At 44.5% G+C, this 20,810-nt stretch overlaps 6 protein-coding genes across 7 annotated transcripts; 2 read left to right on the top strand and 4 right to left on the bottom strand.

The window, feature by feature from the left end:
- Positions 1 to 187: 187 nt before the first annotated feature.
- Positions 188 to 5,535, top strand: LOC131884083 (delta(24)-sterol reductase-like). Its single transcript, XM_059231722.1, has 8 exons — positions 188 to 698; positions 776 to 875; positions 2,919 to 3,084; positions 3,175 to 3,381; positions 3,460 to 3,867; positions 3,944 to 4,086; positions 4,161 to 4,259; positions 5,224 to 5,535. Exons 1-8 carry the CDS (start codon positions 470 to 472, stop codon positions 5,375 to 5,377), a joined length of 1,506 nt encoding a protein of 501 aa, XP_059087705.1. The 5' UTR covers positions 188 to 469; the 3' UTR covers positions 5,378 to 5,535.
- LOC131884086 (uncharacterized) lies at positions 5,275 to 6,297 on the bottom strand. The gene is made up of 3 exons (XM_059231725.1): positions 6,090 to 6,297; positions 5,881 to 6,009; positions 5,275 to 5,807 (listed from the first exon to the last, which is right to left on the bottom strand). The coding sequence occupies exons 1-3, from the start codon at positions 6,295 to 6,297 to the stop codon at positions 5,491 to 5,493; spliced, it is 654 nt and encodes a 217-aa protein (XP_059087708.1). The 3' UTR covers positions 5,275 to 5,490.
- A 9-nt stretch (positions 6,298 to 6,306) lies between these two features.
- On the bottom strand, positions 6,307 to 8,113 carry LOC131884084 (phenoloxidase-activating factor 2-like). Its single transcript, XM_059231723.1, has 5 exons — positions 7,999 to 8,113; positions 7,848 to 7,927; positions 7,560 to 7,774; positions 7,079 to 7,479; positions 6,307 to 7,010 (listed from the first exon to the last, which is right to left on the bottom strand). Exons 1-5 carry the CDS (start codon positions 8,028 to 8,030, stop codon positions 6,383 to 6,385), a joined length of 1,356 nt encoding a protein of 451 aa, XP_059087706.1. The 5' UTR covers positions 8,031 to 8,113; the 3' UTR covers positions 6,307 to 6,382.
- A 1,787-nt stretch (positions 8,114 to 9,900) lies between these two features.
- LOC131884081 (protein stoned-B-like) lies at positions 9,901 to 14,517 on the bottom strand. The gene is made up of 8 exons (XM_059231718.1): positions 12,590 to 14,517; positions 12,157 to 12,517; positions 11,853 to 12,087; positions 11,614 to 11,785; positions 11,431 to 11,545; positions 11,131 to 11,352; positions 10,909 to 11,050; positions 9,901 to 10,835 (listed from the first exon to the last, which is right to left on the bottom strand). Exons 1-8 carry the CDS (start codon positions 14,368 to 14,370, stop codon positions 10,462 to 10,464), a joined length of 3,402 nt encoding a protein of 1,133 aa, XP_059087701.1. The 5' UTR covers positions 14,371 to 14,517; the 3' UTR covers positions 9,901 to 10,461.
- LOC131884082 (protein stoned-A-like) lies at positions 14,395 to 17,955 on the bottom strand. Of its 2 annotated transcripts, none has more exons than XM_059231721.1 (2): positions 17,720 to 17,955; positions 14,395 to 17,486 (listed from the first exon to the last, which is right to left on the bottom strand). In XM_059231721.1, the coding sequence occupies exon 2, from the start codon at positions 17,452 to 17,454 to the stop codon at positions 14,395 to 14,397; it is 3,060 nt and encodes a 1,019-aa protein (XP_059087704.1). In that variant the 5' UTR covers positions 17,455 to 17,486; positions 17,720 to 17,955. The 2 variants fall into 2 exon arrangements, with proteins under 2 accessions (XP_059087704.1, XP_059087703.1); XM_059231720.1 differs by having other exon boundaries at positions 17,555 to 17,954.
- Positions 17,956 to 18,668: 713 nt separating this feature from the next.
- On the top strand, positions 18,669 to 20,619 carry LOC131884085 (lysosomal aspartic protease-like). The gene is made up of 8 exons (XM_059231724.1): positions 18,669 to 18,826; positions 18,957 to 19,083; positions 19,149 to 19,272; positions 19,357 to 19,475; positions 19,543 to 19,742; positions 19,810 to 19,932; positions 19,996 to 20,248; positions 20,341 to 20,619. Exons 1-8 carry the CDS (start codon positions 18,753 to 18,755, stop codon positions 20,506 to 20,508), a joined length of 1,188 nt encoding a protein of 395 aa, XP_059087707.1. The 5' UTR covers positions 18,669 to 18,752; the 3' UTR covers positions 20,509 to 20,619.
- Positions 20,620 to 20,810: the final 191 nt, after the last annotated feature.

Genomic DNA, 20,810 nt, shown 5'->3' with positions numbered 1-20,810 from the left:
GTACCCTGGTTCCGTTCCATTAGCTCCTTCTCTCCTTTCCCTATACTCTGCCTCTGTCTTGGCCAAATGTTATGCTCCTACCCTCGTGATATGGATCCAACAACGCCAAACTTGAGCTGATATTATTGTATTGAATAACCCACGTGGTGGGCATCCATCTGTCTGAACGCTCAATTTTAAAGTGACACCCAGAGATAGTGCCCACTAGTATCAGAATTGAATTTGTTTGATTTGATATTTCAACAATGTTCTCGAGCGGTTGATGTGCGACAACTGAAACGCTTTGCAACTTGAGCGTGCGTTTGTTCGTCCTGACAATCCAAAATAATGCATAAAGTGTGCTTGATCCTGATCAGTCCATACCAACAAGCCTTCTTATCAGCTGCTCACATCCACACGAGCCAGAGGGATACCTGTTGTTCTTCAATTCACTCCTGACTCCTTAACGACAGCGTAGACATCAACCAGTATGGCGGCCCTCCTGGAGCACATTATCATCAATTACCGATGGGTTTTTGTGCTGTTTCTCCTGCCCATCTCGTGCGCTTATGACATCTACCACGTGGTCAGAAATGCTCTCGTGTTTGCGTTCCATTCCGCACCCACCAAGCATAAGCAGAAAGTGGAATTCGTCCAAAAACAAGTGAGGGATTGGAAATCTCAGGGCAAAGCCAAGCCCATGTGTACTGCACGCCCAGGTATAAGCCTCATAAGAGCCATGTTAAACTTGCTGTTTTCAAACTCATCCTAAGCTGTGTTCAAAACCTGTCATTAGGATGGCAAACCATTTCACCTCAATTTATGACATACAAGAAGAGGATGCATCAGATCAAAATCAACTTGGTGGACATTTTAGAGATTGACACGCAAAATAGGTAAGCATCATTTTTAAAATAAAAGCTTTCACCGGCTTGCAACTGGTAACCCGAGCTATATTGGCTTTTGGGAGGTAGAGCTCTACTACTAAAACTGAATGTGAAGGGATTCATTCCACCATGGCATCCAACAGAGAAAAGAAATTTACTCGGCTTTAAGACGATAAAAAGTTCTTGCGAACTGTTTGGCAAGACAATGAATATAATTCAATGCCAATATGTAACATGCATTACATACGATATAAATGTCTTCTTCCTTCCTTGACAAATGGTAGATGGTCAGGCAATGTTCGCCTCAGATTTTGCATCCATAAATGGTGACGACACTTGATGGCTTGGGCAAAAATCGCAACCAACTTACTTTTTGTAATTGTAATATCCATAATGTATTTTGTACAGGGGTCATCTAATCCTCTTGGAATACCTTCCAATAATATTTCTATGTCTGTCAAATCTTCATTGCAATTACTAGAATCCGTCCAAGTCAAATGGCCAAACGAATGGTGCTCTCAGAGCTGTCTTCTCAAGACCTTTAATGGCAATTGCCACGTGGCTGTGAATCATTGACATTTATTGCATAGGTCTGATAACCAAACCTGCCTTTTCCATTCTAATCTTATATCTTTTTATCATGATGCACGTCATTATTCGTAGACACGTCAGACTAAAGCATTATCACTAAAGGAACCACTGGACTCAAAAAATATATATTCGTTTTCACCCTTTTGATCTTGTTACAATACAAAAGAGAACATATACTGTACAACAAAGCTCCTACTACGCTCTCAGTCGTTCTTGTTTTCACTGGAGGCCGTGAACCAACGTCATCTCATCTAAATGCTATAATTTGTGTAAATGATGGGGCTACGGTAAACCCGAATCTACAACTGATACAACTCTAATCAGTCATCCGAAGATTTCCAATAATGTGGTTAAGGAGAAGGAAGTATTGAAGCCAAATAGTCAAAAAGGCAGCTAACAAGACAACAATTTGCTCACTAGATGGATGTGGTTCATATTCCCCTATCGATAGGTGACATTTTGAGGGAGAAGACGTAGTGCAACGGTTAGAGCAGGGTCAAAGCATGTGACAAGACCCCCCTCCCCCCCTTTGCTTCGCCTCCCCAAGTTTTAAACTATATACGCTAAAATCCACAGCCTCAGACAGAAGTCTGAAACGGACGGACACTGACAAAGCCTATCGGAAAAATGTAAGAAAAACCATATGTACAAACAAAAGTCTCAATTGATCATGTGAAGGCAGTTTTTTTGTGAAAACGGGCAAAAACTGGGAGCACTTGAAATATTATATTGAAAACGCCTTGAACACAAAGAAATTATTTTGAGCACTTGCCAAACATTATTTGTACGCAAAGCATTTCATGAAAAAATAAATAAGATGAAAAAGGGTTACCAGAAAACTCATTCTGCTTATCTCGCTTTATTCATTCCCATTTTCCTTTATTTGAAGAAATAAATTTTGGGCCAAAACGTTACTTACGTATTTTCAAGATCTAGTAATTATGTTTCATTTTATTAGGAGTAGAGTTTAAGAAAGCATGGTGTTTCATTCGCTTGGCATAAATTTCAGCAAGCTTGAAAGGTAAAAGTGGCTTCAAAAAAAGCTTTGACGTTATCAAGCAACTGTTGTCTAAATGGTTCAATACTTCTGCCAATGTTAATACCTTGTTTTGGCTTAACCTACACCATGCCATATCATAAAAAAACCTTTGATATAGTAGGTACAGCACTAAGGCGAGAATTCTTGGAAAACTTGATCCCCAATTTCCATGGTGAAACTTTGGTCCTTTGAATCTTTTGAAACCTTTTGAATGCACTGCAATAGGTAAAAAAGAAAAAGAGACAAAAACGATAATCTTCATAACTCTGAAAAACAGGAACCACATCATTCACATCAGACCTTTACATTTGATTGACATCAAACGCCAGTCCGATATGCCATTTGAAAGGTTGAAGTTGAAATCAAGCAAAGACATGCAACCGGAATGATATATCTATACATGTACTTTCACGTTTTGTAAGAACGGTCACTTGCGAACCTCAAGTCACGATGGGACAATTGTCACGGACATTGGAACCTCTGGGTTGGACTATTCCCATTCTCCCCGAATTAGACGATCTGACCGTGGGTGGGATGGTTATGGGGACAGGAATAGAAACGTCTTCGCACAAGTACGGCCTATTTCAGGTTGGTGACACCAATGGGAATCTCCCTCTGGAAACGGATCCTATGCTACGTCCACGCTCTGAATAAGAAAACATAATCTGCATGTTCCAGCACGTTTGCGAGTCGTATGAGTTGGTGACCTCGGATGGAAATGTGGTAAATTGTTCAGAGGCCGAAAACTCAGACTTGTTCCATGCTGTTCCTTGGTCTTATGGAACTTTGGGATTTTTGACAGCCACAAAAATTAAGATCATTCCCGCGAAGCGTTTCATCAAAATAGAATACACTCCTGTAAACTCATTTCAGGAAGCTGTCAAGGTGCGGTTTGTATTTTATCGAGTAGAATATTTGAACCTTTTTCGTCTGAAGCCTTACTTTGATTTGTCTGATTTTTAGATAATGAAAGAAGAAATCGGTAAAGATGCCAAGAAAGGTTCGCCAGCAGAATTTATTGAATGCCTGGCTTTTTCTCCAAGTGCTTGTGTGGTCATGAAAGGCGACATGGTGGACAGTTGTGAGCCCAAGAGACTCAATTCAATTGGCACATGGCACAAGCCTTGGTTCTTCAAGCACGTCGAGTCGTTTTTGGACCAAGGGAAAACTGTTGAGTACATTCCTTTGCGAGAATACTACCACCGTCATTCACGATCCATTTTCTGGGAGATTCAAGATATTATTCCTTTTGGAAATAACGTGGCCTTCCGATATCTGTTGGGATGGTTGATCCCGCCCAAAGTTTCATTGCTGAAACTGACTCAGGGAGAAACCCTCAAAAAGTTGTACGAAGAAAACCACATGATTCAAGTGAGACCGTCACAAAGGACCCTCTTCAAATCACTTGGTGGATATTTGCTCATTAGGTCCTTTCTTTCTCTTGCAGGATATGCTAGTGCCCATCGATGAAACAGCAGGAGCTTTGGAGTTCTTTGACGAGAGTGTGGCCATTTATCCGATTTGGCTCTGTCCCTTCAGGTTGCCGAATAAACCTGGACTCCTGAGGAGCCCGACCAAGGGGGACCAAATGTAAGTTAAAGGACGTAGTCTTGCCTTCATTGGAACCCGTTGGAGCGAGACCCAATTAATGATGTGTTTTCCAGTTTTATGGACATTGGTGTCTACGGAGTTCCAAAGCGCCCCGGATTCAATTGCGTGAAGACGACACAAAAATTGGAATCTTATGTCTTGAAGAGAAAAGGGTAAGACCGCATTTGAAGCATGGGAAGTGTTGTTGGCAAGTGCTTTCATTTTTGGAACGGGAAAGACAACGTGTTAAAGCGTGAGTTTAGAGTGAGATGTGGGTATATTGTAACTCAAAATGGAGGCAAGCTGTTAGTCGTTTCCAACGAGCTCGAAAAGTTTTTCGTTTGCCTTAAGGTTCTTATGCCAAACTTTGTTGGATCGGTGGAAAACCAGCATGCTTCTAACCCTCTCACGAATAAACTTATGGCGTATAAATCATGGCGTTTATCTACCTGGTATGGTATTATTTCGAGATCACTTCAAAATATTCCAAGAACTTTTCTCAGTATGTTGATCGTTAAGTAATGGGAAAAATGGTTGCCTTCTCAGAATACCGGACGCTCCTACTTAACACTACTTAAACATCGTTGAGGGCTGGTGAAGAGTTCTTTAGCCTATTTCCATTCCCAACAACCAATTCCGTTTCCAATTTCCAAAGTCCGTTTCTAGTTTCGACATCCTCGAAAAAAGAACTCCATGAGAAACTTTTCCTTCAACGCGTAACTTTGCCACACGAACAAAGCCTTTGGAAGCACCGTCTCAACCCATAAAGAATCATCAACTGAAATTTGATTGGTTGACAGTCCCCACTTTGACACCATGCAATAAAAGATAACCCATATATCCGCCTTTCCTAGCAGACGTTATCAACAAAAAACGGTTTCTTATTTTCGACGAAAGAGCTATTTTTGCCAAAAACTCTTTCATTTTCCATACGAGAACTCATCGTTTCGATCTTGAGTGCACAGACGATGTTACTTTCAGGTTCGATCAAAGTATTTTACGCACTTCCCCATGCCTCTTTCTACATAACTTGTTTGGTCGCTTCATTGTCCGATTTTTCGGTTATTCTGGTGGTCTTATTAAAAAAAAATCATCTATCCTGAGAAATGAATAAACATGTTCTTCCTCTTTCCACAGGTTTCAAATGCTCTATGCGGATTCTTATCTCAATGAATCGGACTTTGAAGCCATGTTTGATCATACGCTTTACAACGAGATGAGAACCAAATACAAATGTGATGGCGCCTTCCCCAGGATTTATCAGAAAGTCAACAAACACGCCCGGGCCTAATCATAGGATTGAACTCATAATCAACACAAGACAAGGCAAACTCGAAATGAGAAGCCTCGCTTTTTCGGAGTTCCCAACTTGTTGTTCCACATGTACAGAAAGAAATCAAGCGCTCATAGAATATATATAGTTTGCTTCCCATGGTTAATAATCTTCCAGTTGATGACTCTCGCCTTCACGTCTGATGAATTTTGTGAGTCTGGATCTTCGTAGAAACTGGGAAGGTCCTCCTCAATGTCGTCTCCCACTGAGGCCATTGTGCTTTGGAGGGAAATTGAAGGAGCCAAAGTCGGGGTCGTCGTTTCTATGGGAACCTCTTCAACTTTCCGAGAAATCCGATCCAAGTCTGTTTTGGAACCAGTCTTTGATCCCACTCTCGTGCGGACAAAGGACCTTGGCGTGATGACAAATTCACGAATAGGAGTCGTTTCTACAAGAAAATTACTTGTACCGATGCGATGGGAAAAGTAAGATAATTACAGCAGTTATGTGGCTGGCCTTACCGGGCGGTTGGACAGAAAACTTAATTGAATGATCAATATTTGTCGGTTGTTGATGCATCAATGCCTCATGTACAAGATACTGCAATGCCTTGGATTTGTTTGTCTTTGCTTTCCTTGGCGACCAAAACTCTAAATGATAAGAAAACTTCTAAGTTGTCGTATTTGTTGCTTTCGTCTCTTCAACTCAATCATCGTTTGTTCATCCATACCTTCGGAGTTCGACGAAAGTGAAGGTTGAATCCGAGGAGGAAGTGAATTGATGTCTTGTTCAATGGAATCGAATGCCAGTATACTGTCCTTCCTAGTCATTGGGTCCATGGTCATGTCCTCAAATAAGAAACGCTCCTCGGAGAGTGGCCCTCCAAAGGCCAGAGGACCACACATGCTCAAACAAAGGCACAAGAGACGCCAAAACATCTCTGTTGGTAGAGTATTTTTCTCGAATAGCTCGAAGTTGTATTTCAAGCTCTTAATTACACATAAAGAAGAATCAGATAACAATTTACGATTCAGGATTCTCGATGAAGTCCCTGAAATGGCTGATCCTAGCGTAGACTCCAGGCACATCTTGGAGGGCGCAATCCACACCCCATGTCACCAAACCCACCACGTAGTATTGCCCGGTGAGAGCCTGACAAACGAGAGGGGCGCCACCGTCGCCATCGCAGGCGTCTTTTCCCGCCTCTCCCCCAGCACAAAGCTCACTTTCGTGGAGTCGAAGACGCTGACCCGCGGCGTGATTTTTTCTCGACAACTCATTGCGAAGTGCACTTTCGCACCGGCTCTGGTCATAGATTGGCAAGTCCACTTTGTGGATGATAGGCTGAAAATTGCCATTGACCTTGTCCTTTCCCCAGCCTGCGGTCCAGCAACGGGTGCCCGTTCCATTTGGAAACTTGTAATCAAACATCTCGGGGCAGTGGGGCAGACAAGCGGCATTCACACCGTCGTGACTGACCAGATTAATGGGTCGATCCACAACGAGAACTGCCAGATCGTTGATGAACCGTTTGGGGCGGTATTGGGGGTGGACTGTGAATTTAACCACGGTATACTCCTCATGACGAGAAATTTCTGGCGGGCTTATGAAATCGTTTGCGTTGTACTCGTTGACTCGGACCTTCAACTGGCTGGAAGAAAAGTCTCAAGATCCACACTTGGTCTTGATAAACAGGTTAAATTTCGATCAGCAACTCACTCAAATTGGCCGATGGCATCGAGCTTGTGGGCAGCTGTCACGACCTTCGTTGTTCCTCGAGAGATGTCATTGCTGAAAGTTTCGGGAATGATGGCGCATGTCCCAATGAATCGATTCTGGCCATCCAGGAGCATACAGGCCCATGGGAACTCTTGGGGACTGGCTTCCCCTCGTCCCAGTTGGTTCAAAGGTGAAAAGCTCCGCTCCCCGCATTTTTTCCCTGTTGATTGACGCGGGGAATTGCCAAAACATCCCTGGGTCCACGGGACTGATGAGCCACCTCCTCCCCCTGGGAGAATGGTGCACGTATTGGAAACCGACAAAACCTCTCTGGCACTTTTGTAGCAGCACGGTCTTCGTCCATTGGAGCATCCTTCTGGCGACTTGTTGTCACTTTCACCCTATTCAAAAAGGTCATGATAACTGATGGTTTCAATGAACCATTGTGAAAGCGAGACGAGGCTACGAGATTCATACTTACGGCATTGACAATCCTGACTGAGACTTTTTCATTATTCACCCTGTCAGCTCGTGGAAGGATAGCACCTTCGTAGTCTTCATCTCCATAATCATAATCTCTGCCATCAAATTCCCCCGCATTAGGGCAGATCGATCCGGATCGTAGACAACAACAAAACTGAGATTGACGACCTTCTTGAAGATTAGACGAGGATGGAATGCCTTGAGGATGTTTTCCTATCCATGGGTAGGAAACGTTTGGTTAAAACGGGTCAATTCTAAACGAACAGCAAGCAATTCTTAGACACACCTAAAATGTTAGCCAATAGTCCTCTGCTTTTTTGTTGTTGGGTCAATGCGAATCCAATGCATAATACCAAGCAAATGGCCCTTTAAACAATAAGTAGATGGTGAAGATTTTCAAAAAGATGCCCAAACTAGATGCTCCCTACTATACTTACTGGAGAGTGCTGGAATTTTTAGAGATCACCATCTTTCATGTACCCACTACCGTTTTCGACTGAGTTCTTCTTCATCGCTCGACTACCTACTACTAGAACTGGTTTTTTGCCATTATCTTGGTTGTTCAACCGTGCCTTTGTCGACTTACATGGTTGATTCGGTGTCTCATAACATGAATCGAGACATCGAGCACCCTCGTATGATACATTACACTCCGTTCTATTCACCATTGGCCTGACGCTGGATGGATTGCGGAGAGGCAAAGGTGGATTTCCAGTGATTGAAATTGTCTTGGAATTCCCCATCTTCAGGGAGAGTCCCGAAACGCTGGAAGTGTAGTTCTCCGAATACTTTTGCGGGAAAGAAAATACACCATTCGGAAGTATTCAATTGGAATGTGTAGTCAACATGTTTTGTTGTTGGTTTTTGAAATTGTAGATATGGGCATGTCAGAGAACAAAAGTTAGATCAAGATTGTGGGTTTTTGTGCCTTGATGCGGAAGGATAACGGTTTGCTTTGTCTGAGATCTTTCCTGTTTGATCTCAAGTCTTGATTTGACCGTAGTCGTTTAGCACGCACTCTAATGTGTTAACAGCATTGAATTATAAGATATCCAGAAGTTTATTATTGAATAGGCATAACAATACACATCACAAGACAGCTTAAGAAAAGATAATTCGAGAAAAGATCCCCAATGATATCACACAGAATAAGATTTGTGGAGGCTCGTGAGATGTCGCACCATTACATTTGTCTCCATCATTGCAATGGCAAACGGTTCCAACGGCGGAATTTCGTTCGAATGGCTGATCATGAACACATCCTTGAGCTTCAAAATAGCCACAATCTCGCATGATTACCCGCATTCCATCGGGAGCGAACCCATCAAACTTCATGCATGATTTTTGACACGTCACAAGGGTAGCATTCTCAAACGGTTTATCGCAGGTCTTCGTCACCCCACATTGGTAGCATTTGAAGGCCTTAGGTGCCTCTGAAGTGCTTTCAACTTTGGATCCTGAATCCGATTCTTCCACAGCAGTGACAGAGGTGCTCTGATTCAGAATTGAGAAGACCACCAAAGGAAAGACTAACCACGGGCACGTCCCAATCATTGCTCGCCAATCTCTGAAAAACATTGGTCACGTCATTATTTTATCCACTTTCAATGTCATTGGTACTGTTCGCCGTTTATTGTCAAGTTCGAAATTGATCTACACATAATTTCTAAGGTGCAACCCCAAAAGGCCAAGGGTGCTTAGAGACACCAAGATGATGGTAGTGCTTTGGTGAAGAGCAAGAGGAGCGGAATTGCAATCCGGACCATTGCACACGCACAAAGTGCCTTCGGCTCCATGGTACTCCTTGTCGTCTTTGCAGGTATTCATCATGTCATAATGCTCCGGTTGGGCACAATCTCGGACAAGAACTCGTTTTCCGTTGCTACTCCCGTCAAATTTGATGCAAGCTTTTTCACACGAGGATCGCTTATCTGCTTCCGTGACATCAGCGTCGTAGGGTAAGGGGCACAATTTCTCCGGACCGCAATAGTGACAAGAGATGGCACTGCTAATTTCTTCGTAAAGGAAGGCAAATACTAACAAGCCCAACCATTGCTTCATTTTGATCCCAGTTTTTAGGCACAAACTATCGTTTTCGGCAAGTTGGACGTCGTTGAGTGGTTGGTCAAGCGAAGAAAGTCGAGACCTAGCAACCAAACATTCACTCACATGACGACCAAAAAACGGGATACCTTCTGTACAGGCACTCATTCTTCGATTGCTTAAGCCAGGCCTAGGAAAGTTGATGCAGATATCTATCCAGTTAGTTAAAATGGCACCACTACTTGAAAGACAAAATTGTCTGGCAGCAGTGTGCGGAAAATGGAAGCAATCGCAGATCTGTTTTGGTCTGTATTTCAAGACACATTCAATGGTAACAAGCATTTTAGCATATTAAAAATGCAATAGCATATTGTAGATGGATATAGTAGGAACACAATACTTATTGAGTTTAACAATATATTCAGAAGACGAAGCTTCAATCATTTTGCAGTATTTGGGGTAATAATAAGGGTCATTTTTGGAACATAAGGATTTTCTCTAACATTCAATAAGTGGAATTTGGGGAGATTCGTAAATATGAAAATGATAACACCAAACGCTTAAAACACAAATGAGGATGAATTTAAGAGATCGTTCCACATTTGTGACATTTAAAAGTCAAGATAGGTTCGCTTGGGACCACTAAAATAATTGCACGGTAACGCCTAAGAAGAACGCTATCTGCCCACTTATTAGAATCTGTGACTAGATCATACTCGTTGGTGCGCATATCCGGTTATTGCGGAAACACTACACACATGACTGGAGAACTAAAGATATATGTTGTGTTTAGATGAAACCGAAGACAACGTTAGAAAATAATGTGACTACACTATGATTACAAAAGAGCCGGAATTCTAATCCGAATCCGAGTCCGAAAATCGCCGATCCCCATTCTCATCCGGGAAATCCGGGTCACCCTGAGGTTTCTCCTCAGATGCCTCTTTCTCCATGATGACCTTCTTCTGAGTGGCAGCTGCGGCGTAAGTGTTCTGTTCCTTCTCAGTGAATTCAATCTCTAGCTTGTACTCGTGCCTTGCCAGGTATTTGGCAAACTTTTCCGGAGGATCGCCTGATCCCTCGAGAATGGACACGGAGCGCAACACCGTGTGTGACACGGTTGTGGCCGGTTGGTTGAACTCCACAAAGAAGTGTTTGTCGAACGTTTCGGGCATTTGGTCGAAACTGGTTAGATTCAACCGGCACACGAACTCGTGGTTTGTGTAAGAACCTGGAAAAGAGAAGTAAAAGAGGAGGTCTTTCATGATAGTGGGGGGGGGATTACTCGCAAAACTACTGATTACCTTGTCCGTGCTTTGGAAGCCGAGGCACTCTCCAAACAATGGATTTATGCTGGTGCTCGTATTTGGCCTGGCCAGAAGAGGTCTCCATGAGATCTTGACTATGGGTCTCGAGGGTGCCCATGAACCTCTCTAGACCTTTAACCTAGCGTAAGTCAAATTATCAAGGTTGTATTTTCAAGAGGCAGGCATAGACATAAGCTTGTTACAATCATATTGACTCACCTTTCCTGCTCGCCTGTGAGCTGATTTAACAGAGCCCATGCGGGTTCCTAGGTTGATGTTGCCCGTGGCCAATTGGCTCAACGACATGTGATGTTTTTCCGTGCGGAATTGGTAGATCCAACACTCTGGGAGTGGAATACGCATGGCCACATCCTCACATGGTACTTGACCCCAGGCTTTAGTGTGATGATATGGAATCATCATATCGGCTCTTATGATCACCTGCAGATTGATCCAATTTACATCATTAGGAAACCCATCTTCTCACTTGACAACAATCGAGAAATGTAATTTCGTTACCTTGCTACCACATATTTCAAACGAACATCGTGCTTGCATTGGCAACTCTCGGGCCTTGGGTGGTCTGACCCGAAATCTCATGATCTCTAAATAGCAGGCATCTGGTGGTTGGAATCTGAAAAAAAGAGAAGAATAACTTGAACTCCTTCCTTGATGACTTCAAATGATTGTCGAGCTTCTTACTTGATAATGTGATCATTTGTTTCAAAGGCCTTTTTATCGACAATTTGATGAAACTCGATGTCTTCGTAGCGAATCCATTGCTCTGTTGGGACAGGTAGGATATCGTGCCTCCCCACAACTTCCAAGCCCATACGTTCTAGATCGTTGACACCAAGTTCTACTTCGGGCATGCCTACAAACGAAAGATTTTGATTAGAAAGGACGTTTTATTTTACCATTTGAAATGCTATAATTTTTACCTGTGAGGAAAGAGAGGAAGAACACTCTGACCCTGCACAATTGCTTGACAACATGTCCAGTCTTGTCTTGTTCCACAAAGACTTCATCTACTGCGGTGAGTTGGACCTCTTCGGTCTTGTAAGTAAGAGCTCTTTCTCGATGTACGTCCATTCGGAATAGCTTTTCCTCCACGCAAATCGAGAATTGCTTCAAATCCTCAAAGTTTTCACTACCGATCTTCAACAATTCTGAGATCTGTAAATAAATAGGTTCTTTAGTATCGTAAAGCCTGGCTTCGATCAAACTTGTTCGCTCATTTCGTACCTGTGGAGCGTGCTCAAGTGGGACCCCAAGTTTTTTCATATCACTGGCAAACTCCTTAACTCCTTCGTAATCGGCGTCTTCCACAGCTTTGGCGAGAAACCCAATTTTCCCGGTGAGCTTTTGCATTTTGCTCATTTGACCAGGTCGGATTCCGGCTCGTTCTTTGTAGAAAATGTACTGGAGCTTCAGAGTAAAAAGCTTGGAATATTGGTCAAACACTTGATGTGAAATCTCTGAGAGTGAATAGGCGGCTTGGAGAGGCAACTCTTGGAAAGGATCTTTGGCCTCCTTATTCTCAAACAATTGCACACAGGGCGTATCGCCTTGCAATATCAACCGAACAAAAACTTTCTTCCAGTATCTGGAAAGGAAGATATCCATCTCAATTACCTACCGAGACTTAATTACGTGGCTAATGAAGAGCCTGACTCACCTTTGAGCGGTGAGCTTCTTTTTAGCAGGATGTCGAACGAACATTTCCCAGCCATCGGGTTGATCATGAACCCTAGGAAAAGGCTCCAAAGGCTTGCTAGTATCATCGTCGAAAAGAATCTCCTCTGGCTCTTCGCCACTTGCATCGCCAGTGTCCAAGAAAGGATTTTTTTCCTTGGGCATTTCAGGCGCTTTCGACGTAGGTGGGCTGAACGTGCTGGTACCAAAGGAGTTGTCTGCGAATGTGCTTGCTCCCGACGCTCCTGCTCCCCCACCTGGGCCACCAAACGGGTCGAATGGATCGCCTGGCAGGCTGGCAGTAACCACCGTGTCTTGAGCTGTATCAAATTTCCGGTCAAATGCGTCATCCCAACCAGTCATGGATCCTAATGTGGGTTGAGTGGATTGAGGAGCTCGAACTCCAAACAAATTGGCCCCTGTAGATCCCGCTCCACTCTCTTCACTCAAGCCAAAAATTGAGGCTCCCGTCGATTTTGCATCCGTTGTTGGCAAATCCGAAAAAATAGCATCGCCCGTTGTCATTGCCGCTTTAGGTGCCTCTTCGTCTTCGTCCTCTTCTTCATCGTCCTCGTCTTCGTCGTCAACAGGCTCTTTCTCATCCTCTCTATCCGATGCGTTTTTGGTCTCTTCGTCCCCTTCCCGCTTGTCCTCAACAGAGTCCTCATGTAAAGTCTTTTCGGTCTCATTTGGAGAGTTAATCTTGATAACGTTCGGTTCATCCTTACTTTCCGGCTCGATTTGCTCTGCCTTTTCTTCACAAGGACTGCCTGTTAGATCAAGAATATTTGCATCAGGTTCTCCTTTGGGACTCTCATGATCTATCGTTTTGTTCTGGCCAACGCCCGATTCTGAAGCTTCTTCTATTGGGACTATTTCCGAACTCGCCAAATTTACTAGTGATTCCTCGAGAATAGGTGCTTCAACCTTGGCGTTTTGTTCAATCTCAAGTGGAACAATAGCAGGGGCTGTGCCGAACAGAGATGCTCCTGTACTCACAGTCTCCTCCTCTGGTGGGGGTGGTAAGGCAGCTTCATCCTCTTCATTGGTTGATATGCCTGAGAGGAAGGGGTTATCATTGAGAGACATCTTATTGGTAGTGGAGGCCAGATCCGTGTCATTCTTTTCAGGAGGAGATATCGTGGATTGCTCCAACTCCATTTCAGTGGGAGGAGGAGGATATTCTTCGACTGAAGGTTTAGCAGGTTCTGCTTTGATTAACTCCTCATGGAAAGGAGATGGCTTAGCGGGAGGCTCTTGCTTTGGCGGGAGAGCACTCTGAGCCATGAAGACATTGTTTTGCGTTGACTGCGAATAAGATTGTTGTTGTTGCTGTTGTTGTTGATGATGATGTTGATGATGTTGAGGTTGCTGATTTTGCTGTGGAACATGCGCTGGTGCATAACTTGTTACGGGATGAAATGGAGAATGATGAGCAGCGGGCGGTGATGGCGCTGCAAAGTCTGCAAACGGATTGGCTTGGACTGCTTGGACTGGTGGTGAGGCACCATAATGACCACCAAAGTGACCGTGAGCTTGTGAATGTGGAGCCATGGAAGCTGGAGGAAAGGCAGGAGCCGGAGACCCTTGGAGAAATGGGTTAGGTACACCACCTGAGTGCCCTACAGTATGATGCTGAGGGTGATGATGTTGAGCAGGCATTGGGCCTCCATGTCCCATAGTACCTTGAGCTAGAAATGGGTTGTCCATGGGTGGAGCCTGAGGGCGAGGTGGGCCTGCATTGTATAAGAAAGGATTGTCCATGACGATGGCTTAAGTATGCACAGGTTATGCCCGTGGATCAAAGTCGTCTTCGTCACTCGTCTCCTTTAACGTCGTTTCCGCTGGATCCTTGGCGATGACCTTTTCAGCTGCAGTAGTATCAAAGGGATCTTCTGATTCTGGAGGAGATGATGCTTCAGGCGTTTCTGTTTTATTTGTCGATTGGGTCGGTAATGCGGTTGACACAGGATCCGTAATCAATTTATCCGCGATTGATGTGTCAAATGGATCGTCCTCAATGGGCTCCGGTTCAGGAGCTTGAACTTTGGGTAAAGACTTATTCTTGATGCTTCCTTTAGGTCGAGCGCGACCAGCTATTCCAGGCACCAATTTGCTCTTGGGTTTCTTGGGCTTCTCCTTCTTCTGTTCGGTGAGAAATTCCTCCTCAAGGGCCTTGAGCTCAGCTTTGCCTGGACCGTGTTTAACGTAACTTGTATCGAATGGATCTCCCTTATCTGGAAGGACGTCGGCCGCAAAATCAGTGTCAAATGGGTCGACTTCGACGGGCTCTGGTTTGGTCGGTGCTAACGTTTCTTCCGTCACTAAAGCCGGAGTTGAGTCTGTATCCTTTTGGGACAAGAGGTCCAAAGATATGACGTCAGGCACTTCCTCCTCTTCGTTGGCACTATCCCACTCAATATCTTCCTTAAGTGCAGGCTTAAGCGAGTTCCTCTTGGGTGCTGTTACTTGTTGTTGCGGTTCTCCGCCGTCCAAATGTGAAGTATCAAATGGGTCTTCGATATCGTCCTCAGCGTTTTCAACTTCTAGCTTCACGATGTTGTCGTACTCTTTCGTATCAAAGGGATCGTCCTCGATTTTCTGAACTATAGCGTCGAATTTGTTCGTATCAAAGGGATCAAACTCCTCTTCTTCTAGTACAGTCTGAGCGATCACAGCGTCCTCTGATTGTTTGATTAGGTTTTCTGCTACAGAAATGTTCCACGATTTGATCGATTCGGTGCTTGGAGCCTTGACCACTATTCCTGGAGCATCAGCTTCAGTTAGTGCATTGCCAATAAATGAGGGAGGGGGTCGAGCAGGTCGCGGGCGAGGGGGTTGTGGACGTGGAGGTGGCTTTCGGTCACCAAACTTGGCCCAGCCTTCGTCCGCCCCTTGAGCTTTGGTTCCACCAAACGCGTCACCACCTGACGAGGGCACAACTTGGTCTGTATTGATAACGGGCGTTTCCCTTTGAGCCAAAGATTCGAATTCGAGCTCGGTCTCAACGTCACCAGTGATGCTATCGTATGCACTGGTATCAAAAGGATCTTCAAAGGTAATTTCCTCCTCTTCTTTATTAATGGGATCGATAAGCGAGGCGAGTTTCAGAACTTTGTCGGCATTGGAAGTATCAAAGATATCGTCGTTTTCAAACTGCTTCTCAAGCTCTTCAAGTCGTGTTTTGGTGACAGATTCCTTGGCTAGCACATCAAATGCGGCATCAAAGTCGTCTTCCTCTTCCTCCGCAGGTTTAGCAAATTCGCCAGAGAGAATAGCAACGTTACTTGTAAGGTTCGAGCCTTTGGGGCTCACTTCGCCACCAAATTCTTCAAACTCGGAGAGATCTAAAGCAGCCTTTGACTCAACCGGTTTTTGATTGATGTCAGCTAATGGACTCGTGGCCAGAAGATCGCCTTCGGGAACAGGAAGGGAGCTGTCAAACTCGGAGAGAAAGTCGACGACTCCGGATGCTTCTTGGTCTTTTTGTGGTTCGTGTGTGGCGATATCCTCAAGGGCTGTTACTTCATTATTGTCATCGGCAATGAGATTGATTCGGTTGGCTCGGCGACGTTTCCGCTTAACAGTTACATCAACTAACGATTTGTCGACTTTATCAGCTTTTCCAGAAAGCACATCCGCAACCGAAGAAAGTCCAGAAAACTTAAGTTTCGTCACTTCCCGTCTTTTGTATTCTTCTTGCTTTTTGACCACTTCGTTAGCAAAGTCGGTGTTGAATGGATCGTCTCCTTCCTCTTGAACGGGATCGTCAGGAATAACGACGAGCTTCACGTCCCCGCTGGTTATAGCATCTACAAAGGCTGTATTGAAAAGGTCGTCGTCGTCATCAGGATCGAGAGGCTCTTCTTCTTCCGAGGGTTCGCGGGATACCTGCTTCTCTTGGACTTCCTGCTTCTGGGAGCTATCGACCAATGGTTTTTGGCCCGACGAATCCTTTCGCGATGAAACGTCCGGGACCTTGTTCTCTTCGTCACCAGAAACTTCGCCGTCAAAGTCGTCGAAACTGTTTCGGTCTAGATCGACCCACTTCCTTTTCGAATCTTTGCCGCTCTTTTCAACGCCTTCGGTGTCAGAAGTTTCTTCTGGTTCTTTCTTCTTGAAATAGCTCTCTTGCTTTAACCCCACAAGGTCGTCCTTGGTTTTCTGAATGAGATGATCAACCCCCGATGTGAGATTCTGGAAAAGCGTCCAATTGTCTTTATCGTTTCTTTGGGGAGTTACGGCCCCGCTGACCGGGCTTTTGATGGGAGTTTCACGCTCCGAAGAGGAGTGACCTTCGGTGACCAACTGAAGATCAAGGTTTTCACGATTTTCGTTGACTCCTACATCGGAATTGTCTTCATCCGAACAATCGCCAGCAGCCTTTTGAGCTTCAGCTTCACGTCTTTTTCTTTCTTCGATTTCACGTTTGTACTTGGCGATGTTCTCGGGATCGAAAAGATCCTCCTTTTTGCCAGTTTTCTTCTTTTTGTCTTTTCGGGCCTTCTTGGCTGCCTTTTCTTGTTCCTTTACGGCCTTTCGAAGATCCTTTGTCGGATCAGCATAACCGAGATAATCTTCAGTGAAAGCTCCGTAATGCTTGATATTGCGGGCAACGTCTGAGGCCTTTTCCTTGTGTGTTCCAGCTTCTGGTCCTAAAACATTACCACTAGCATCAACCACACTGGCCACGCCTCCTTGGACACGTTTTTTGATGCTCTCTTTGAGGTTGTCTTTGCTGGTAGAGGGATCTCCAACTACTTGTTCGGCCAATTGCGACGAGTGTTCTTGAACGGCACTGAATCCTCCTTTCACGGCCTTTTTAAGCCCAGAGAGTCCCTTGAACATGGTACCTCATTCTAAGGTCTTTCCACGCCCACCTGAAAACGAAAACAAAAGAGCCTGAGCAATGAGCAGCACACCCAAGAGCCATCCCATTCCCACTTACATTAACAAATTGCGGGACATTTTTCCCCCAACATTGAAAAAGAGTCTACCAGGGCTCTGGTGAAAGTGTTCCTTATTAAGATGGCCCCTATCATGTGAGCTGACAAGCCCTCAACGGAGAGCTGGCCAGAACCATCCACTGCAACTCGTTTGTCCGTCTGCCTACCTTTGGCTTGCTTCGTTTGGTGCCAACCAAGCCACCCTCGACGAAGGAGCGTCGTCAACCAGCGCCTCTCTCTGAAACCGCCTCCACGAGCTTTCCTAATTCTGTTAGCAGGTCCCATCGATTCTCTCGTCACCGCCCGAGCTGAGCTGTGGGTTGGTGCCAATTGCTCAACCAAGTGCGTATTAGCATGGCATGGGAAACAGGAGGTTTGGAGGAGGAACGAGGATCTTTACAACACATGTTTCGAGGACCTTGACTCGTTCATGGTCCACCAACGGTACGGTACCACACACAACTTTTGTACAAATGGAACAGCTATTCTGACCAGGGGGAAAACAGGAAACAAGGGGAAACGTTGTGGATGAAAGCCCTTATCAACACAAAGTACAGTTCCGCGCGGTTTGTAAGGAATCCAAAGTGATAGAAAGCACTACTGGAAAACCGCCCCGCCTAAATAATGTTCCACTTCTTCTTGGAAGAAAGTGAGAACGCTAATTTGAACAAACCCGGGAAGAGGTTGTGTGGCCGTTAACTTGGCGATTCATATTTGTTGGCATAAAACTCAGATTCGTGATCTTTTTCTATATCTTTGTCACCTTGTCATCTTCTTAAAACATTTCATCATATTCTTTTAAAATTCTTTATCCTATACATTGCAAAATTCACTTATACTTAACAATGCTATTGCTCTTTATACTACACCAAGAAGGTGGTTGGATCGGCAAAAGTAATAAACAATAAACATCATTTTATCCATATTCCCCATAAAAACCGACACACATATACAAACAATATTCTCAATTTGAATCATTTACTTGTAATAACCAGCGTTTCGACAACGCAGGATGTGAATAGGCCATTCTCAATTGAACAATGTACTTCGCACTAAAAGCCGCACCTCGATCTACGTAACTAGATTATTCAAATAAGCGGAAGGCCAAGTCAATACTCTAGTACGTAAGCCCGTTTGTGATTATGATAAAAGTCGGATGAAAGTTTTAATTGTGGACTAGCTTAAGGGCCAGTTGACATCATGGTCTCTCCTCGATCCCTTGTTGGCTTTTTCGCCTTGGCCGTCCTTTTGGCCTCGGTCCAGAGCTTCGAGAAGTAAGTGAAATGGATTCCTTTGGCAAAACCAAGCTAAGTTATGTCTGTGCAAACAACAATCTCAATTTAAATAATTATGTCGCAACAAACAAGGTTTGGATATTGCATTTATGACATTGGAACATCTTAGGATCCCTCTGAAACGTGTACATGAAGGCAAACGGACACGTGCCGATCTTGACAACTCCTTCCGCGTGGCCAAAAATCGTTGGGGTGGGGACAAATTTGTCATTGCCAACATCACCAACTACCTTGACGTGAGAGAAGCACACGCTCATTCATTTATGTACAACACTACGTTATAAAGATATCGTCGTTTTAGGCCCAATATTTTGGCGACGTTGAATTGGGAACTCCTGGACAGGTTTTCCAGGTGATCTTTGACACTGGATCCAGCAATTTGTGGGTGCCATCGGCCACTTGCAACATCTTGGAGCTCGGTTGTAGTGAGTATCATTGATAATTTCAAATGGACGAAACGCCGTGACTTTGCCATAACTTCTCTTAAACCCGTGTTTCAAATCATTTAGTCTCTCACGATCAATACGACAGCTCCGAATCGTCCACCTATGTGGCTGATGGAACTGAGATCATTTTCAATTACGGATCTGGATCCGTCTCTGGCTTCCTTTCGGTTGATACGTGTTGCGTGAGTGATCGACGGAAATTTCCACGGTGGTAAAAGAGTTCACCGTTCAAATCGACATTTTCCACAGGTTGCTGGACTCTGCGTTGAGGACCAAGTTTTTGCCGAAGTGAACCACGAGCCTGGAATCACCTTCATTGCTGCTCGCTTTGACGGTATCTGTGGTATGGGCCTGCCTGGTTTGGCCGTCAACGGTGTTCCCCCTGTGTTCACCAACATGATTGAACAAGATCTGGTCGAGGCTCCCGTGTTCTCCTTCTGGTTGAACCGGTAAGAGGTCAAAATGAATCTTTGCTTAACACTGGCTGGAACTGTTTGAGAACCAATGTTATTTCAGCGACCCTGAAGATCCCAATGGTGGGGCCATGGTCCTCGGAGGATCTGATCCGTCTTTGTACACCGGTGAATTCAGTTACATTGACGTTGAAGGTGCTGATTACTGGAAAATCCCAATGGACGGGTAAGCTATCCTCGATTATGCATGGCACCTCAGGTAGACTTTTAACTTATGCTCGATTCCCAGTTTCTCTGTGGATGATTCGGACATTGTTGCTTGTGAGGAAGGTTGCCTGTCCGTGATTGACTCTGGCACCAGTTTGTTGTTGGGACCTATGGATGTGTGTCAAGCCATCAATGAGCGCATCGGTGGAATCGAAATCTTACCCGGAACTGGTCAATACGAGATCATTTGCTCGACTATTCCCGATTTACCCGATGTCACCTTCACCTTCGGCGGCAAAGCCTACACCCTGACTGCTGATGAATACGTGCTCCAGGTAACGTACAATTAGCATAAGCGATCCATCACCGATCTGAATATGTATCACACAATTGGGATATGCAAAACTTTTGCTCGATATGATTGCAGGTTACCCAATTTGGCATTACTCAATGCATCTCTGGATTCATGGGCTTTGATTTGCCCATGGGACCTTGGTGGATTTTGGGAGATATCTTCATGGGCAAGTTCTACACGGAGTTTGACGTGGAGAACATGAGAATTGGATTCGCTGATTCCGTGATCTCACCGGCCTGAAATCAAAGGCGATGGATGCGTCATAAAAGCGCCATATCAGTTGCATAAGGTTTTGTGAGAGCTCATTGCGATTGTCACAATGGAATAAAGTGACATGGTGATAGTAATGTACACATCTTTGTTTTTCATTTCAAGTTTCGTCAAGAATTGTTTTTGTATTCTTGGTAGAAGTTGTTGATAAGTTGGAGGAACAATTCACCCTAACCACCGAAAAGGGAAATAATTAACCAAAAGATAGAGAAAGTAGTAATCCCATTGCTGAAATAGTGGTAAAAAGGTAGCTCGGATTCATTGTCGCTCTT

The sequence above is a fragment of the Tigriopus californicus genome, chromosome 7 (assembly GCF_007210705.1).
Source record: "Tigriopus californicus strain San Diego chromosome 7, Tcal_SD_v2.1, whole genome shotgun sequence".
Taxonomy (NCBI): Eukaryota; Metazoa; Arthropoda; class Copepoda; order Harpacticoida; family Harpacticidae; genus Tigriopus; species Tigriopus californicus.
This window is presented reverse-complemented; position numbering and strand designations above follow the sequence as displayed.